At 29.5% G+C, this 17,477-nt stretch overlaps 1 protein-coding gene across 1 annotated transcript in view; it reads left to right on the forward strand.

Moving 5' to 3' along the window:
• TM9SF4 (transmembrane 9 superfamily protein member 4) overlaps positions 1 to 17,477 on the forward strand; it is a 49,369-nt gene that overhangs the window by 11,926 nt on the left and 19,966 nt on the right. The window contains exons 4-8 of the mRNA XM_075355180.1: positions 3,897 to 4,040; positions 6,083 to 6,369; positions 8,693 to 8,896; positions 11,702 to 11,859; positions 16,315 to 16,574. Of these exons, the coding sequence (XP_075211295.1) occupies positions 3,897 to 4,040; positions 6,083 to 6,369; positions 8,693 to 8,896; positions 11,702 to 11,859; positions 16,315 to 16,574 (1,053 nt within the window). The remainder of the gene's footprint in view (positions 1 to 3,896; positions 4,041 to 6,082; positions 6,370 to 8,692; positions 8,897 to 11,701; positions 11,860 to 16,314; positions 16,575 to 17,477) is intronic.

Genomic DNA, 17,477 nt, shown 5'->3' on the forward strand with positions numbered 1-17,477 from the left:
TATGAGTAGATAATGTTTAGAACAGACAATCTGTTATAATATTTAAATTGTTTCTTTTGTGTCCACAATTTTACATGGCTTTGAGCTTAAGTTACTAAAGCTTAAATCATCTTAAGTAGGAGTAAGAAGTTATGGCCTAAGTAGAAGTGTGATAGAAACTTTACTCTTGAGATGTCAAGTCATGAAGAGCTGTAATATGGATTAAGGAAATAGAACAGGTAGAAATATTTTTTTAGTAGAAAAATGATGATGTACAAATAGTTTTAATCAGATTTCACAAGATTGTATTCCTTAATTAATTAGTTTGTAATTTGCTGATTGTTGAGTTATACATAAGTGTCAGGTTTCTTAAAATATTTGGAAGCCAGAATAGGTTAGTAATCATTAATGGAAATGATTATTAAACTATTTTTGTATCATATGTTTTAAAGTTAATATAGTTGTATAAAAATCTTGACAGTAAATTTTTAAGTACCTTAACAATTATAACTAGCAATTTTTCAGGTTTTCTTTTCTTTTTTTTACATTAAATCACATGTGAAGTGTTCAAATACATATCAGGAAATAACAAATAACATATATCAAATACATATCAGATTTAACCAGATGACTGAATAAAAAATGATACTGGACTGTTACTAAACTTTCTTAATCTGTGCATATGACTTTTGGAGGAGTTAAGGGTCTTCTATTTATAATTCAATATTATGCACAGTAATGCTGTCATTCTATATGATGAGAATGATTGGGGTTAAATGAGGAGAATGCTCATTATATTTGATTATTATTCACATTTGCTGGGTAACGAAAAATTTGATACAGATAGCCTGTATAGAACAATTAGTTTAACTAGTCATGCATCAAAAATCTTAACTAGAATTTTATACAGAAGAATTGAGAGGAGAGTGGAAGAAGTGTTAGGAGAAGACCAATTTGGTTTCAGGAAAAGTATAGGGACAAGGGAAGCAATTTTAGGCCTCAGATTAATAGTAGAAGGAAGATTAAAGAAAAACAAACCAACATACTTGGCGTTTATAGACCTAGAAAAGGCATTCGGTAACGTAGACTGGAATAAAATGTTCAGCATTTTAAAAAAATTAGGGTTCAAATACAGAGATAGAAGAACAATTGCTAACATGTACAGGAACCAAACAGCAACTATAACAACTGAAGAACATAAGAAAGAAGCCCTAATAAGAAAGGGAGTCCGACAAGGATGTTCCCTATCGCCGTTACTTTTTAATCTTTACATGGAACTAGCAGTTAATGATGTTAAAGAACAATTTAGATTCGGAGTAACAGTACAAGGTGAAAAGATAAAGATGCTACGATTTGCTGATGATATAGTAATTCTAGCCGAGAGTAAAAAGGATTTAGAAGAAACAATGAACGGCATAGATGAAGTCCTACGCAAAAACTATCGCATGAAAATAAACAAGAACAAAACAAAAGTAATGAAATGTAGTAGAAATAACAAAGATGGACCACTGAATGTGAAAATAGGAGGAGAAAAGATTATGGAGGTAGAAGAATTTTGTTATTTGGGAAGTAAAATTACTAAAGATGGACGAAGCAGGAGCGATATAAAATGCCGAATAGCACAAGCTAAACGAGCCTTTAGTAAGAAATATAATTTGTTTACATCAAAAATGAATTTAAATGTCAGGAAAAGATCTTTGAAAGTGTATGTTTGGAGTGTCGCTTTATATGGAAGTGAAACTTGGACAATCGGAGTATCTGAGAAGAAAAGATTAGAAGCTTTTGAAATGTGGTGCTATAGGAGAATGTTAAAAATCAGATGGGTGGATAAAGTGACAAATGAAGAGGTGTTGCGGCAAATTGATAAAGAAAAAGCATTTAGAAAAATATAGTTAAAAGAAGAGACAGACTTATAGGCCACATACTAAGGCATCCTGGAATAGTCGCTTTAATATTGGAAGGACAGGTAGAAGGGAAAAATTGTGTAGGCAGGCCACGTTTGGAGTATGTAAAACAAATTGTTGGGGATGTAGGATGTAGAGGGTATACTGAAATGAAACTACTAGCACTAGATAGGGAATCTTGGAGAGCTGCATCAAACCAGTCAAATGACTGAAGACAAAAAAAAAAAAGCCTGTATATTAAAGTTTATTTTTGTAATAGTATAATCTTACCAGTTCCTTTCTCTTTGTCCTCATATGCCATTGGTGGGCGGAATGGATTGTGTTTTTCTTTTTATAGCTGGGTGTTTTTTTTATTAATCTTTAAAACATTTTGTTCGTTATTTGTTTTGGTATATTTTTCTTTTGTTTAATTGCAGCTACTATGCGTAGTAGGTAGGTCAGTCAAATAAAAATCAGATGCTTGACTTTACAGTTAGTGTATGAACATGAGTGGGCTGGTATGAAAGGATATCGACTGTGATGTGTGGAGCTGATTTATGTATGCTCCAGCCGCCTCAGCATTTGTTTCTGTTCAGTAGCATCATGTCGAAGCAAGAAATTCTATCATCAGTTGCGCAACATATTGTGAAGTTTCTCATGAATGAGGGTTCCAAACCCTTTGATAGTTTAACTAGACTGCGTGTTCAATTTGGGGATAAGACATCACGAACCCAAGTCTATGATTAGGTCAACAAATTTAAAGTGTGAAGCTGAAGAAAATTAGAGGCAGAATAACTGTTCAAGGACAAGTGTGATAGAAGATAACATCCTATCAATCCGTGACCTCATGAAGATGATCGTCACCTTATGGTTGATAAAATTGATTCGAAAGTGAGTGTCAGCCTTCATTACCCTAAAGCATCTGGGTTCTCCAGGGTTTGTGTGAGGTGAGTTCTAAGACTTTTGAAAGATATCAGAATCACATGTGACAGGAAATTTGCCGAAGGTTCTTAATCGATTTTGACAAAAGGAAAATAATTCTTTGCATTGAATAATCACATGTAATGAGGCGTGGGTCCATCACTATACTCCCACATTTAAATTGGTGAGTAGGGATTTGTGTACAACTGGAGAGCCTTGCCCTTTAAAGACAAAAATTTGTCTGTTAGATGAAAAAATCCTTGCAACTATCTTTTGGGACTGGAAAGGCATATTGTTTATAGATTTTCTCCATGAATATTGCACTGTGAATACTGAGTTCTATTGCCAGTTCTGGTACAAGTGAAAGCTCTCTATAGGAACAACAGGCACCATCAGCTTATCAGAGATTGATTCTCCTTCATGACAATGCCAGGCCTCAGACAGTCATTATCACTTGAGATAAACTGGATTAAATCTACCGAAAAAATTTAGGCATTTTTCATAAGTCCAAATTTATCTCCCTCAATTTCTTTTTGTTTGGACCATAGAGGGGAGGTAGCATTCCAGAGCAGCACTGAAGTAGAGGAGTTCATGCACAATTGACTCAAAACCGGTTATCAAACTTTTTATGAAGAAGGGATCCAACAAGTTACATGTTGGGAAATCTGTTTTATATTTGACTGACTTATATTTTTGCTCATGTTAGGATAATCTGTGTAAATGAACAAAACAAATAACAAACATGATCTAGTAATTTCTTTAAAGATGCGTTTTTTTTGTCTTGGTAGTTATGTTATACTTTTAATATAAATCATGTATTGCAATCACTTTGAACAGATTACCCTGTCATTTCCAATCCCCCCCCCAAAATGTAGTTTAATAGACTAGTCCTTAAAAATCCTAATCAATTTTCAAGAAAGAAAAAGCAAACAAAAACCAGGTTAAGAAACCAATCAAGTGTCTTTAAAGTTTTGTGTTGGTCAGTATAACAAACACCGTTGCACTTTATGGATTTTCATTAGTGTATATTTTTAAAAGTGAGCCATATATATATATTTTAATTCATAGATTATGTAATGAGTTATTTTAAGTTAAATACAATTTTTTTTTCAGACTAGTGGATAATTTACCTTGTGCAACAAAAATAAGTGAAGATCAATTTGAGCATGGTTATAGGTTAGGGTATACAATTGATAATAAAGCATTTATACATAATCATCTTACTTTAACATTACATCATCATTCTAACAATAATGGGTAAGTTTTTTTATTTATATATAAAAAAACCCTTAATTTATTCAATATCCATTATTATGTTAGTTTTATAAGATAGATAAATTTTACAGAGTATTTATTTCAGCTGTTTAAATTACTTCAAAAAATATAGTATCCATTACTTTATACTTGCTGATACCATATAGGAAAATCAGAAAGGATAAAATCCTTTCTTCACCTGTTGCTGGACAAATTACTTCTCATTCTACAACTTCATTTACATTCATACATATCATTCTCATTCATCCTCTGAAGTAATACCTTACATTGGTTCCAGGTGCTAAACAGAAGAAGAAAGAAGTTACTTCTCATAGCGTGTTGGTTTAGCTCGACACATGTCATTAAGCATCTTCCTTCTTAATGTCCCTCGAAGCTTCTCTTTCTTAATGAACCTACCATCCAAAATCTGCATTTTGTACAACATATTTTATTTTAGTACTTATGTTCTCATTCTGTTTTCTGTCAGATTTCAGTGGTGCTTCCCATCAAGGAGAATATCAGCATACATACAAGAAAGCATTGCATAATACTTAAAAAAAGTCTTGTCCTTACCATGTGGTATGGTTTATTTTAGACTTGTGTTTGTTACATAACATATGGCTCATTACGACTTAAACTTAAAAAATCTTAGGTAACAAATCATGTGATTCCAGTAATGAGGATGAAACCAACTTTCTGGCTGATATAATAGTTGTGATCATATTTGAAAGTTTTTTAAGATAAATTAGCTTCTCATCATTTTTCACCAAACCATTATTATAATTTAGTATCTTATTGTTAAATACAATACAATAAAATTTACTCTATTTAAAGAAAAACATTCCAGCAAGGTTGAAATAATTAATGTTTTAAGCATAATGTGTAATGTATTTAAAATTTTAATTCAGAATCTTTGATATTCCTTATTCTGTATAAATTTGTTTGGTTGGTTCTGATTAACAATTACCACCATGTTATAAAGCTGCATGATTAACCCTTTACCAGTTTCTTTTTTTTACAGAAATGAATGTTATCTTTTTATTTATATATATATGTATTTTGAATATTAATGACCTCATATGTAATTTAAAAACAATTCTTTGCATGTAAAACATATTTTATTAGACGCATGCACAAATATATGCAATATTCACAGAATTTTAGTTGCATGTATGAACAAAATATTTACACAGTTTGTTTTATAATTTTATCTACACACAAAATATTTACCAAATTACTTATTTATACATGGTATCTATCTGTTCAGTTTTTTGTTCTGCCCACTTCATCTCTTGGGTTAAAAAACTGATGAAAGAACATGGTAGTGTGGACAGTTTTAAAAGTTGTAATCTTGATGAAAATCAGTGCTTATTAAATCATTTCTTTTATTAATCTTAAATGACTGGTACCAGCTGATTTTCAACCTCACACGTCAATTCGAACTGTTCAATATTTAGAAAGATTTGACTGGGAAACGTGACTACCTACCTTACAACCTCGATTTGCACCATGTGAGTATCACCTACTCATATTTCTAAGAAGTAGTTCAGGTTGCCGCAGTTGGAAAATGACAGCAAACTAAAGAACACCACTACCGACTGGTTCAAAAGACCAACAGCAGACTTCTGCAGCAATCAGAAAAGGAAGCTGAAGTGATATAAAAAATTGCACTTTTTGAAATCAAAAAAAAACCAAAAAAAACAGACATTTAAAAACTGCACTTAGCAATTGGTGCAGTTAACTTTTATGATCCATTTGTTATTATACATCCTTATCAGGTGATTGAGAAGTGTTTTATTTTTTAAGGATTTGATAACTGGGAGTAAAGTATATGTTACACAATTAGAACAATAGAACTTAAACATGATCTAAGCAAATGACAAGATCCAAGTTATATTTAGGTAAGTATGAATTAGATTTATGGAATTTTTATGCTATTGCAAAACTAATAAATAGTTTCATGAATCAATGGATTTCACCAAAGGCTTTTAACTATGCTGTCTTAAAGTTTTTGTTTTTAGCTCATTTTATTTTATTGTTTTCAGTGAAACTTTTAGGGTTGTTGGGTTTGAGGTACAGCCACTGAGTATTGATTATAAACAGTTAAAATTTAATGGAGAAAATTGCATTATACCAAGCGGTGGAGAAATGAAGCCACAGGAAGTCGGTGGTAGTGGAGGTCCAGTTAAGTTACATTTTACATACTCTGTTAGATGGGTTCCATCACCAGTCAGTTGGGCATCTCGTTGGGATATATATCTTGCAATGAATGAAGTGCAGATACATTGGTTTTCAATTGTCAATTCTCTGATCGTCATATTTTTTCTTTCAGGTTAGAAAATTGTTTAGTATATAAAGATATTTATAAAGAAGTAATTAATTTATTTTGTAGTATGTGTGTATTTATTGAATTTTATTGCTCTATGTCCATAATCTTAGCATTTGCATGGGCTTATGATGTAAAATTGATAATTATATTTAGTCTCATTGAAACTACGATTGGTTATCTCTAAAGTAAAGACAGTTTCATTGTAAAAAAATTTATTCTGAAAACTTTATAAATACTTCTTATTTCTCTTAGACTAGATACCTTATACTACTTCTCTATATAATTGCCACATGAATTAAGACATTTATTGTTGCGATACACCTGCTTCAATATGCCCCCTTGTCTTATTCCTCTGCTACCAGTCCATTTAACCACTGATTAACAAAATTTTTAAGTTCATTGTCACCTGCGAATTGCTTACCTCAAAACTTCTTTCAATTCCTAAACAAATGGTAATCAGAAGGAGGTAAGTCCGAACTATAAGGTGGGTGGTTGTAAATTTCCCATCCAAATGTTCTCATTAAATCACTTGCCAGACCTGCAACATGTGGACGTGCATTATGTGCAACAGGATGACGCCGTAGATCAGCTGCCCACGTTGCCAATTTTGAATGGCATGTCTTAACGTACATAAAGTTTTGCAATAGACTTCTGCATTTATAGTCATAACACATGGCCTAAAATCAATCAGCAGTATGCCAAACTGATCCCAAAAGACGATTGCCATCAGTTTGCATCCAAATGGCTGTGGCTTAATGTTTGTTGGTCTGGTTGATGATTGAGGATGACGCCATTCTTGTGATTGCTGTTTTCTCTCTGGTGTGTAATAGGAAGTCCATGTTTCTGGTAACAATTGAATTATGGAACTTATCACCTTTTTCTGTGTAGCGCATCAAAAATTCCAAACTAGATCCCACTTGGATTTTTTTGTGATGTTCCATTACGATGTGCGACATTCAATGTGCAGAAACCTTTCTGAAGCCTAAATGGTCATGAACAGTGTGACCAATAACAGGTCTTGAAACATCAGGTAAAAGAAGGGCCAGGTCAGAAATCATTGAGCGATGATCTTTTCTGATTTCATCATCAACATGTTTTAACAAGTCCTCATGATTATTGAGAGCCTCCTCGAATATTCTTCATCATGCACATTAATTATGTTAATTCTAAACTTTTCATACCATTTTCGGATGTTTCTTTCATTCATTACAGTATCACCGTACATAGCAACCAACTGCCTATGAATTTCAACCGGCTTAACGTTTTGATGGTTTAAAAAATGTATGACTCCATGATTTCATAGTTGGCAGCAACATCGATTTGCCTATGCATTTTATAACGTAATAATTCACACGTAATCAAAGATATTACAATGTGACAACTTACAGACAACAATGCAGTGTGTACATTACTAGCATGGGCATAAATGACCCAGATTTGCCAACCTTATGGAGAGAGAAATTTCCTAGCGGTCTTTACTTTAGAGATATCCCTCGTATATTGTTCAATGAACATTAAATTTACCTAGAACAAACTAGTATTTATCGTTATTATGTGTATTAGGTGTACTCTAAATCAGGTTAATTCTACTGTACTTATGGTTGAAAACAGAAACAGAACTATTATTATAAATCTAGTACAGTCAGTTTCTTCAGTTAATCCACTGTTGAATTAAGCCATTGTATTAATTTTTTAATTTTTTTTATTTTATCTTTTTTGATGTTTAGTGTACCTAGAACTTTTGAGTTTAGTGTTAAGTATTTAACAACCTAAGTTTTGGTCATTAGTGTTCTATGAAGAGAGAGCTGTTCAAATTCCATAATTTTATCAAGTTGTGTACTTCAACAGATCGTGTTTAAGATGTGAAGATTTTGTTTAATGTAATTAAAATCTGCAATTTAATTGGTAATTTTGTTGTAATTGTTCATATAATCTGACTTAACAGCTTAATCTGTTCTGAACAGCTGTAATGTTTTTAAATTTGAACTGTTGGAACAAAATATACATTCACTCTCAAAGAAGTTTTTCATTTCAGAAAATCCTCCGTTTTGGATCTTCCATTAGAAATTTTGGAAACTTTTTATTAATGGGTGTTAGCAAAATAAAGGAGCAAAAATTTTCATTTTCAGATTCTGCTTATGTGATGATAGAAATCTTTTATCCTGTAAATAGATTAATTTATAAAAATAAGCTATTTAATTTTTTTTTTTGTCTTTGAAGTATCAAAATGTGAACCAGATGAGCTGATTCACAATTTTCTAATCTGCTTCATATGAAGAGATTTTTATATAATTACTTGAATATAACTTGAACCTCATGTTTCTAGGTATATTAACTATGATCATAATAAGGACTTTAAGGCGAGATATTGCTAGATATAATGCTGATGAAGGTATAGAGGAAGCACTAGAAGAATCTGGTTGGAAATTGGTACATGGAGATGTCTTCAGGCCTCCACGTTATCCAAGATTATTTGCTGCAATCATCGGCTCTGGAATACAGATATTCTTCATGTCACTTATTACACTATGTAAGATGGTACTACATGTTTTAAGTTATTATAATTGCTTTAATTATGTGTGAAAATATTTCACTTTGTTGTTTCTTTAATCACCATTCTTAAATTAGTAATTTTCTTTTACAGCTTTGAATTAAATTGAGTTATGATTCATATTACTGGAATAGTTATAGAGTAATGCTCTGATTTTTTTCTTTACTATTAATGTATTTTAATTACCTAAAAAAATAGTTGCAGAGAATATGATCCTGCTTTTTTAGGTAATTTGTTATCCTTAGCGTTCATCTAGTTAGTGAAAGTAGATTATTAATTTAATTAAAATAATTTTCTTCTACCAGTTCCCCATATAATTAGTAGCTACACCACTTTAAATTTTCTCTTTGTATTATTTTTCTACTAAGATATTTGCATGTATGTAAAATTAAACTTTAAATATCTGTTTGTACTCATACAAACATTACTTGCAGCAAGCGATTATATAGATAGTGAAAGATTTTTTTAAATTTATTCCACATTAAGGCATCCCCTCTTATACTTGCATACTTTCATACCTTCACTTTCATACATTTCGTATTAGGAACTTTAATTCTTCTCGGCTATATTACTATTCTGTATTTTTACTGTCAGAATCTGCACAGAGTATTTTCCCTTTCGTAGTTTGTTTATACTGTTATGGCAACTAGCTGAAACAGTATGGATGGATACCCTAGTTACAATCTATCAATAAAGATAATCCTCATGAATTAGAAGTGGTTGAACTGTCATTATTATTATTATTCATAAAAAAAGCTTAGTCCAGGTCTTTATATACTACCTTGTATGTTTTACCAGATAATTCATACAAATAATGGATTTATTTAATTAATTTTTAGTAAAGAATACAATACTAAAGCAATTCCAAGAAAAAAGCAATGCAACCATAAAAAGTCCCAAAAATTGGACAAAGATTACTGCCAGTTTGGAGTTTATGCAATTTCTCTCAACTTAATAATTATAAACAAGAGGATAAAAGAAATTTGGATATTGGATATTTAAAAAAAAATATTTGTATAAATTTAAGTGTTTCCTTGTACTATATATTTTTTTTTTTTTACTTTTAAGACATAATGGATCACTTTACTTCATTTTGTTTTGGCAAGTTCTTTCTTTACTTGCTGAGGTGTTATTTTTCAGCTTTTCTTTTTTGTTAGTAATATCTAAGGGTTTCAGACCTTCTTGCTCTTTCTTGTTCAGAGTACACCCGGCTTATTGTTTTCTTGGGTTTTGATAGGAATCTTGTTTCTTTATTTTTTAATTTCTCATAGTTTCCAGTTTTCGTTTATATGTTTTCATGGGTTATGTCTAATTCCTCCATGTATTTCTGTACTTCGTATAACCAGTTTGGTCTGCTTTTCTTGTTCCAGAAAAGTTCGATTATCCGTCTGATAAGTCTGCTCTCTTCCATTCTGAAAATATGTCCTAGAAAGGAAATTCTCTTCTTTCTAAATTTATTAGTTATCGAGATGATCGTTTTGTAAATCTCTTCGTTTGGAATAATTCTCCAAATCCCGTCTTTTTTAATGTTTTTCCCGATGCATCGTCGTAGAATCTGTCTTTCAATCTTTTCCAGTTTGTCGGTAAACCTTGTCTGGTACGGTCCAAGTATGGTTTCGCATCCGTAAAGTATTTCTGGTTGGATAACTGAGTAATAATGTCTTATTTTTGTGTTTATGGACATACATTTTTTGTTATAGATGTTTTGTGTTTTAAAACACTAAACATTTATAATAAATGTTTACTCAGTAAATTATTTATTAAGTGCTACAGCTAAGTGATCTACAGCTAATTAAAATGAGGTAAATGTACATTTACACTCACTTAAGCATTACTGCTCATCTAAAAGTGGAATGTCATTGTTTGAGGGAGACAGCCTTATTAAAACTGTAATAGATAGCAGCATTAATATAATAAATTAATACACAATTTTCATTATTTTAGTATTTTTAATTTCTAATATACTGTTTAATTAGATATTTCAGTCATGACTGAGGAGTGGATTAGTGTTGTAATGAATGGTTTACTATATTTTTCTTGTGTTTTTTTATGTTGCTTGTTTTGTGCAGAATTCAAACTAGACATAACATTGATGGTATACTAGGTGATGATCTCGCTGATACAGCAAAATTGTTTACATTTTAAAAGATGTTAAGACTACCATCAGGACTTTGTCTTGTAACAATTTTTCTTCCTAATTGAATTTTTCTAATAATGGCATTGTTTGAGAGAGACAGTCTTATAAAAACTGCAAGAGATAGCAGCATCACAATTTTCATTAGTTTAGTAAATTTAATATACAGTTTAATTTAACATTTCAATCATGATAAATGGGATCCCGCTAAATTACTTTCATGATAAAATTAAGGTAAAATATGTCTTACCTCAATATTCTGTACTAGGTGGTTTATATTAATAGACTTGAAATATAATTTAACAATACAGAGAAGTAATATGAATCATAAAAAAATTAATTTCAGTAAAATAATGATATATTCTGTATTGATTATTATTGCTCAGTTCTTTTGGATTGGTTTCGAGTAATAATAGTTTCTCGAGTGGTTTGTCCATAAAAGATCATGTTCTTTCAGAGATTTCAATTAAATTGTTTTATAAATTATTGTTTGAATATTTGTAATTTTATATCCTTTTTTTATTTTAGCTATTTTTTTTTTAATCTTTTTATTAATCTTAATTATTGTAGTGATAAAGACTAAGTTCACTTTATTTCTTATTTGTCAGCTTGGAGGTAAAATATTTATAATTCATAACCAAAATTTACAGTCTTTGCCATGTTGGGAATGCTGTCACCTGCATCTCGAGGAGCCTTGATGACAGCAGCTATATTTCTGTATGTTTTTATGGGTTTAATTGCTGGTTACATATCTGCTAGACTCTACAAAACACTTAAAGGTAGACAGTGGAAGAGAGCTGCATTTCTGGTTAGTATATATTTATTCTAAAATTTTCCCTAGTTATGTTAAATTATATTAATACGTTGAGTACCAAAATACAAGTTAAAGTAGAGCTGCAACGTATTAGTAATATTAGCTTAAAACTAATGTATTAACTATAATTGATTAATGTGGTGTTTATATATGTGTTAGCAAAATCAATTATTTTTTGTTACTGTATTTGTTCATATTCCCCTCTGTACTAATTACGTCAAAGACAAAAGTATAAATTATCTTTGATTCGCATATATATATATATATATATATACACAAACACACACACATATGTACATACACACACACACACACACACACACACACACACACACACTCAGTATTATGGACCTCCCTTTAATTTTGGAAGTAGCAGACAAAATCTAAAGCAGCCAACTCAATTTAGAAGTCCTGCATGCTACAGATGAGCAATGGCAACATTAGATATGAGCCACTGCTTCAAGAACTTGCTGCTGGTTGGCAGGCTGTCACTTTGTTCATGTCAGTGTAACTTACACATACAGTTCATTGATCCATGATTTTTGCTCCTATTTTATGTACTGTGTTTGAATTATCATAATTTGTTTTAACCATTCCATATGGAGAAAAAATAGATAATATATTTACAGTGTACAGGTATTTTATTTTGTCAGATTGGATAGTGCGCTTGATTAAAAGTACAGTTCTGTATTTATTCCTGTCTTTGGAAATATAATTGTTGATACTAGCAACCCCTAGTGTAACCTAATGTTAGTGTTGGTACCTAAGGACAATTGGCTGTATCGGACTGATGTACCTCCCTTTTACATGTCCGTCTTCAGCCAAAAATTATGTCCGTAGATAATTTAAAAAGAAATTGTAAAGATTTTTTTCTTAATTTTACGTAGAAGAGAAGTGTGTGAGAAAAATACTTCTTCATCTTGATAACAAGCATGTCATGATTTTAAATTATTCTAAACCAGTATGTACATAAGTTATGAATCAAAATGTTTGTGTGATGCTGTAAATATGACATATAACAGTGCTGAAATGTAAAAATCTTGTCAATGCTATTGCGGCATAAAATCTGAAGTTAATAATAAGTTAACAGTAGTTTCTTTCTCCTTAAAATTTAAAAAAAAAACTACATAATGACTAAAACCTTATAAAAAAAAAATTATGCTACAAAATAAGTATATTTTCTTTAGGCTGAGAACTATAATGCACAACCCTTTTTACATAAAAAATGAAAAGAGGAGTTTAAAAAAGTAATAAAATGAAATAAAAAAATGAAAATAATAATAACATAAATTATAAGTATAAATGGATAAAAATAAAAAATTGTAAATGAAAATAGACAAATAGATCTACAAATTTCTATACTTTATTTGATGTAGTTACCATGTAATTGGATTCATTTTCTTCTAAAAGGACAAGTTTTAGTACTCTCTCAATGAATAATGAATAATTCAGACTTATTCTTTATTTATGTGTGCATTTTTTGATTGCTTCATTTCATTTGTAATGAAATGGGTACTGTTGACATCTCTTTTGAGGATTGGCAATAGGTGGAAATTACTGGATCTTAATTCAGGATTGTATTACAAATGTTGATGATATTTTTACTAGGTTGGCATTGGTTCAGTATTATTGTGCAGCAGCATTATCATTGCTGCTAATTTCTGAACTCAAAAAACATGTTTTTATATTTGTTTCATGTTCTAAGTGTATTGGTTTATGCCACACCTCTAAATAATTGGTTGTGTTAAAGCAGTTAAAAGATTCTTGATTCCTAGGCTGTTTTTAACTTTTTTCAGTTGAGATGATTATTTATAAAAATGTTACATGTTTTACATGAAAAAAAAAACGCTGTTTATTATTATTAAAGCATTGTTTTATGGTATTAATATTCATCAATTTCCTCAAAGTTGTAATAGTTGTGACTCTTCTTTCATTATTGAGAAATTCATCCCTTTCTTAGTGATAATAATTTTGAATTGTTCACTGCCTTTAACTCTTTAATTTCTGTTTTCCTTTAATAACATTCATAGTACCTACTGAGCACAAATCATTTAGTAACTGAGTTGATAAATGTAATCAGCTGGTTTGTTTTGACATTCAAACCTTGTATTTTTTAGTGATGTAACACATTTGTTATGCTCTTATTTTTCTTCCAAACTAGGTTCACAATGCAAAATGTTATGAATAAGTCTGTGTATAAATAATAAATTTAGTTAAAAATTTAATTGCATCTCACTGTTTTTAATCATATTGACATAATATAAATACATTATTCCATTGTGCATATATCAAGTGCATTAAACAAAACACACCTTGGCATCTGTGTAAGTAAAGCTACGTGGAGTAAATTCATGCTTCACTCTACTTTCATTCATTTTTGAGATAATCTGGCAAGTGTATCAATTTTTAGCCCACCACATATTTACACATAATAGATTGGTTAAATTCCAGTGTAGGACCTTTTCTTTTATTCTGAAGTTGTCTGATATATAAACAGGTGTTTATTTAATTTTGGGATTGATATTTAATAACAGTGATGTTATAGAATTAAGAAACAGAAGTTACTTTAGAAATTTAATTCAGTTCCTTGCTTGGCAGTTTCTTATTACCGTGAATTTAAAGTAATAAGTATTCAAGTCCGTTGATATGTTTTTCTTTAAAAAAATTGTGGGATTGGTAATCTGGATATATTTTCTTTATTTATTAACAATTATCTTATAATTTCCCACTCATAGATTGTCAAATGAAATCACTTTTTAATTTGAAAAATTTATAAGCATTAATTTTTTGAGTTAGTTATTACATCATATTAATAAAACTTGTGTTTTTGTAGATATACACATTATTAAATTGTATGTTTGCAAAAATAATCACTTCTTTCAACAATAAAAAAAAATTATTGAAAATACGTTTTGTTATTTAAATTAACCACATTTTTAATAATTGTATATAATTTTCAATCCAGCTTCTAAAAGATAAAATAAATTGAACAAGGATCTTCTTGCATTGATAACATTTTTTTTTGTATATAAGTTAGTCTTGGAAAAAATTCTGCTATTTTTTGTAACTATGAAAAAAGCTATAAAATTGCTTTTTTTCTATACAGAGCTAATTAATTTCTTCTTTGTTTAGTTTAGTTTGACATCGTACAAAATTAATTAGACTATACAAAAATTAATTAATTACATCAAACAATTATAATAAAATATTGAAATATTTAGTTATAGCAGAAACATCAATAACCTAACGTAAAAAAATTCTTATATTTTTGGTAGAAACAAAATTAAATCTGTTTTTCAGAATTTATTTAATTTAAAATAGCTAAAAAATTAGAAATAAACAACAATAAATATATATGTGTGATTTTGTCTTTATAAAAATCCTAGTGTATGGAACTATCCAAAAATAAAATTTTGGTTTATTTTTTTCAAAAAAAGTAAATTGGGCCAAAAAATTAAGATACATTCTGAAATCTCATAGTTGCTGTAAATCTTGTGTTTATAAAATATACATTATTTGTTTTATGAGGAACAATTTTATATAGAGGTTAAGAACAGTGAATTAGAAAAACACTTAGTAGCATTGTGCTGGGTGGGAACTTCTTGCCAAAACTGCCACCTGCAAGGGTTAACTAACCTAGTATAAGTCTCTTACCATATATATACCTTTAATAAAAATTATATGTAAAAAAATAAAATTCAAATCATCTACCAGGTTGATGATTGGATTTTTCCCCAAGAAGTTATGTAGTTTATTAGTATCTACCTATATATCTGGATTTTTGAGTTGTATATTTCTGAGGAAAAAATAAATTACGTTTATTCAACTGTAAAATCTTTGATTGAAGTAGCTTAGCAAGTTGCAATTGTATTTTTAGTTAAATATTTTAGTTAATCAGTAATAATTTTGATATTTATGTAAGTATGTTATATATTCTTCAAAATTTATAATATTCTCTTATCAACAGTAAAATGAAGTATCATGTAAACCAGTTGTGAGTGAGTATTTGATAGATTGATGAAAAGAGATGGAGTACAAAATTTAAGTTCATTTAGCTGTCTAGTTATTATTGCTGGTTGCTTATTTATGGACTACGTGTAAAGTTCTTGCTACCGTTGAATCCAGTTTTGTTAAATAAAAATCAAGTAAAACTGTAGACAGACTGAAGCCTTATCCACATTCAATTTGAAATATTTGTATTTTTTTTTATAGTTCAGTAATAACTGTAAAGATATTTGCTTGAGAGAGTTATTTTTTGTTGGAATGAGAGCATTCATTCAAAGATGTGAATATTATTATTGTATACTTTAATTTATAGGTTATAATATTTATTAAGCATTAACTTTTTTTATATGTTGTGCAGGTGTTTTCAGTTCCTTTTCATTGTATAATTTATATATGAACTTAGAAAAGTTTTAAGTTCATGAATTTTTGTTTAAATTTTTTCAGACTGCCATTTTTTATCCAGCTGTAGTATTTGGTACGTGCTTCTTTTTGAATTTCTTCATTTGGGGTAAAAGCTCAAGCGGAGCAGTTCCGTTTTCAACAATGTTGTCTTTGTTGCTTCTTTGGTTTGGTATCTCTTTACCATTGGTATTTTTAGGATACTATTTTGGTTACCGGAAACATCCATTTCCTCATCCAGTACGGACTAATCAGATACCTCGCCAGGTTCCTGATCAGCTGTGGTATATGAATCCAATGTTATGGTTAGTTTCATTTTTTATGCATACATTTTTTACATTTATGTATTCAATCTGTAGTTTAAAATTTCCACTTTTGAAATGAAACATCAAATATAAAATATAAATATATTTATATAAGAAGTCATAAAAATTAAAAATAGGATTGCACAATTTATTATCTAATTACAATACAAAGAGTTCACGGAGGTATAAAATGCTATAATCTCCATCTATAGTATTTAGGAGAATACAAAAATTGTGTTAAATTTTATAAGACTTCTCCCTCAAATTCTATCTGATTGATGGTTTATGAGAGTTTGATAGTGTTTGAGGCAGACAGTAAAAAAAAACTGCAACAGATAGTAGCACTCATGTAATATATTAATATGCAATTTTCATTATTGAAAATATAATAAAAAATTGTATGTAATAATCATTACATTAAATTTGTAAATTAACAAATATTATACCACATGCGTGTAGTATTTGTTTTAATATTTTAATATTTAATATTATTACCAATGTTTTAGTATTTTTAACTTTTTAATATGCAATTTAATTAAATAATTCAATCGTGACTGAGGATGCAGAATTCAGTAAAAGTTGTTTTATGATAAAATTAAGGTAAGGTATGTCTTATCTCAATCTCAATATTCTGTACTAAGTGGTGTATATAAATAAAATTAAAAATATATTGTATTTTTGACTTATTTGTAGACAAAAGATTTTGGTTAATAAAAAGTCAGTGTAAAATTGTATGTAAAGTAATCAGCATAGTTTGTACAATATAAATTGAACAACAATTCACAGATCATTCTCAAACTTACGAATTCACCATTTTTAGCTGAATCTTAGGCGATGTCTAACTTTCTTCTAGGTGATTTGTTTTAAGATATTTCATTACTGTTATTATAATCACTCTTAAAT

This window comes from Lycorma delicatula, chromosome 2, assembly GCF_047948215.1.
Source record: "Lycorma delicatula isolate Av1 chromosome 2, ASM4794821v1, whole genome shotgun sequence".
Lineage (NCBI taxonomy): Eukaryota > Metazoa > Arthropoda > Insecta > Hemiptera > Fulgoridae > Lycorma > Lycorma delicatula.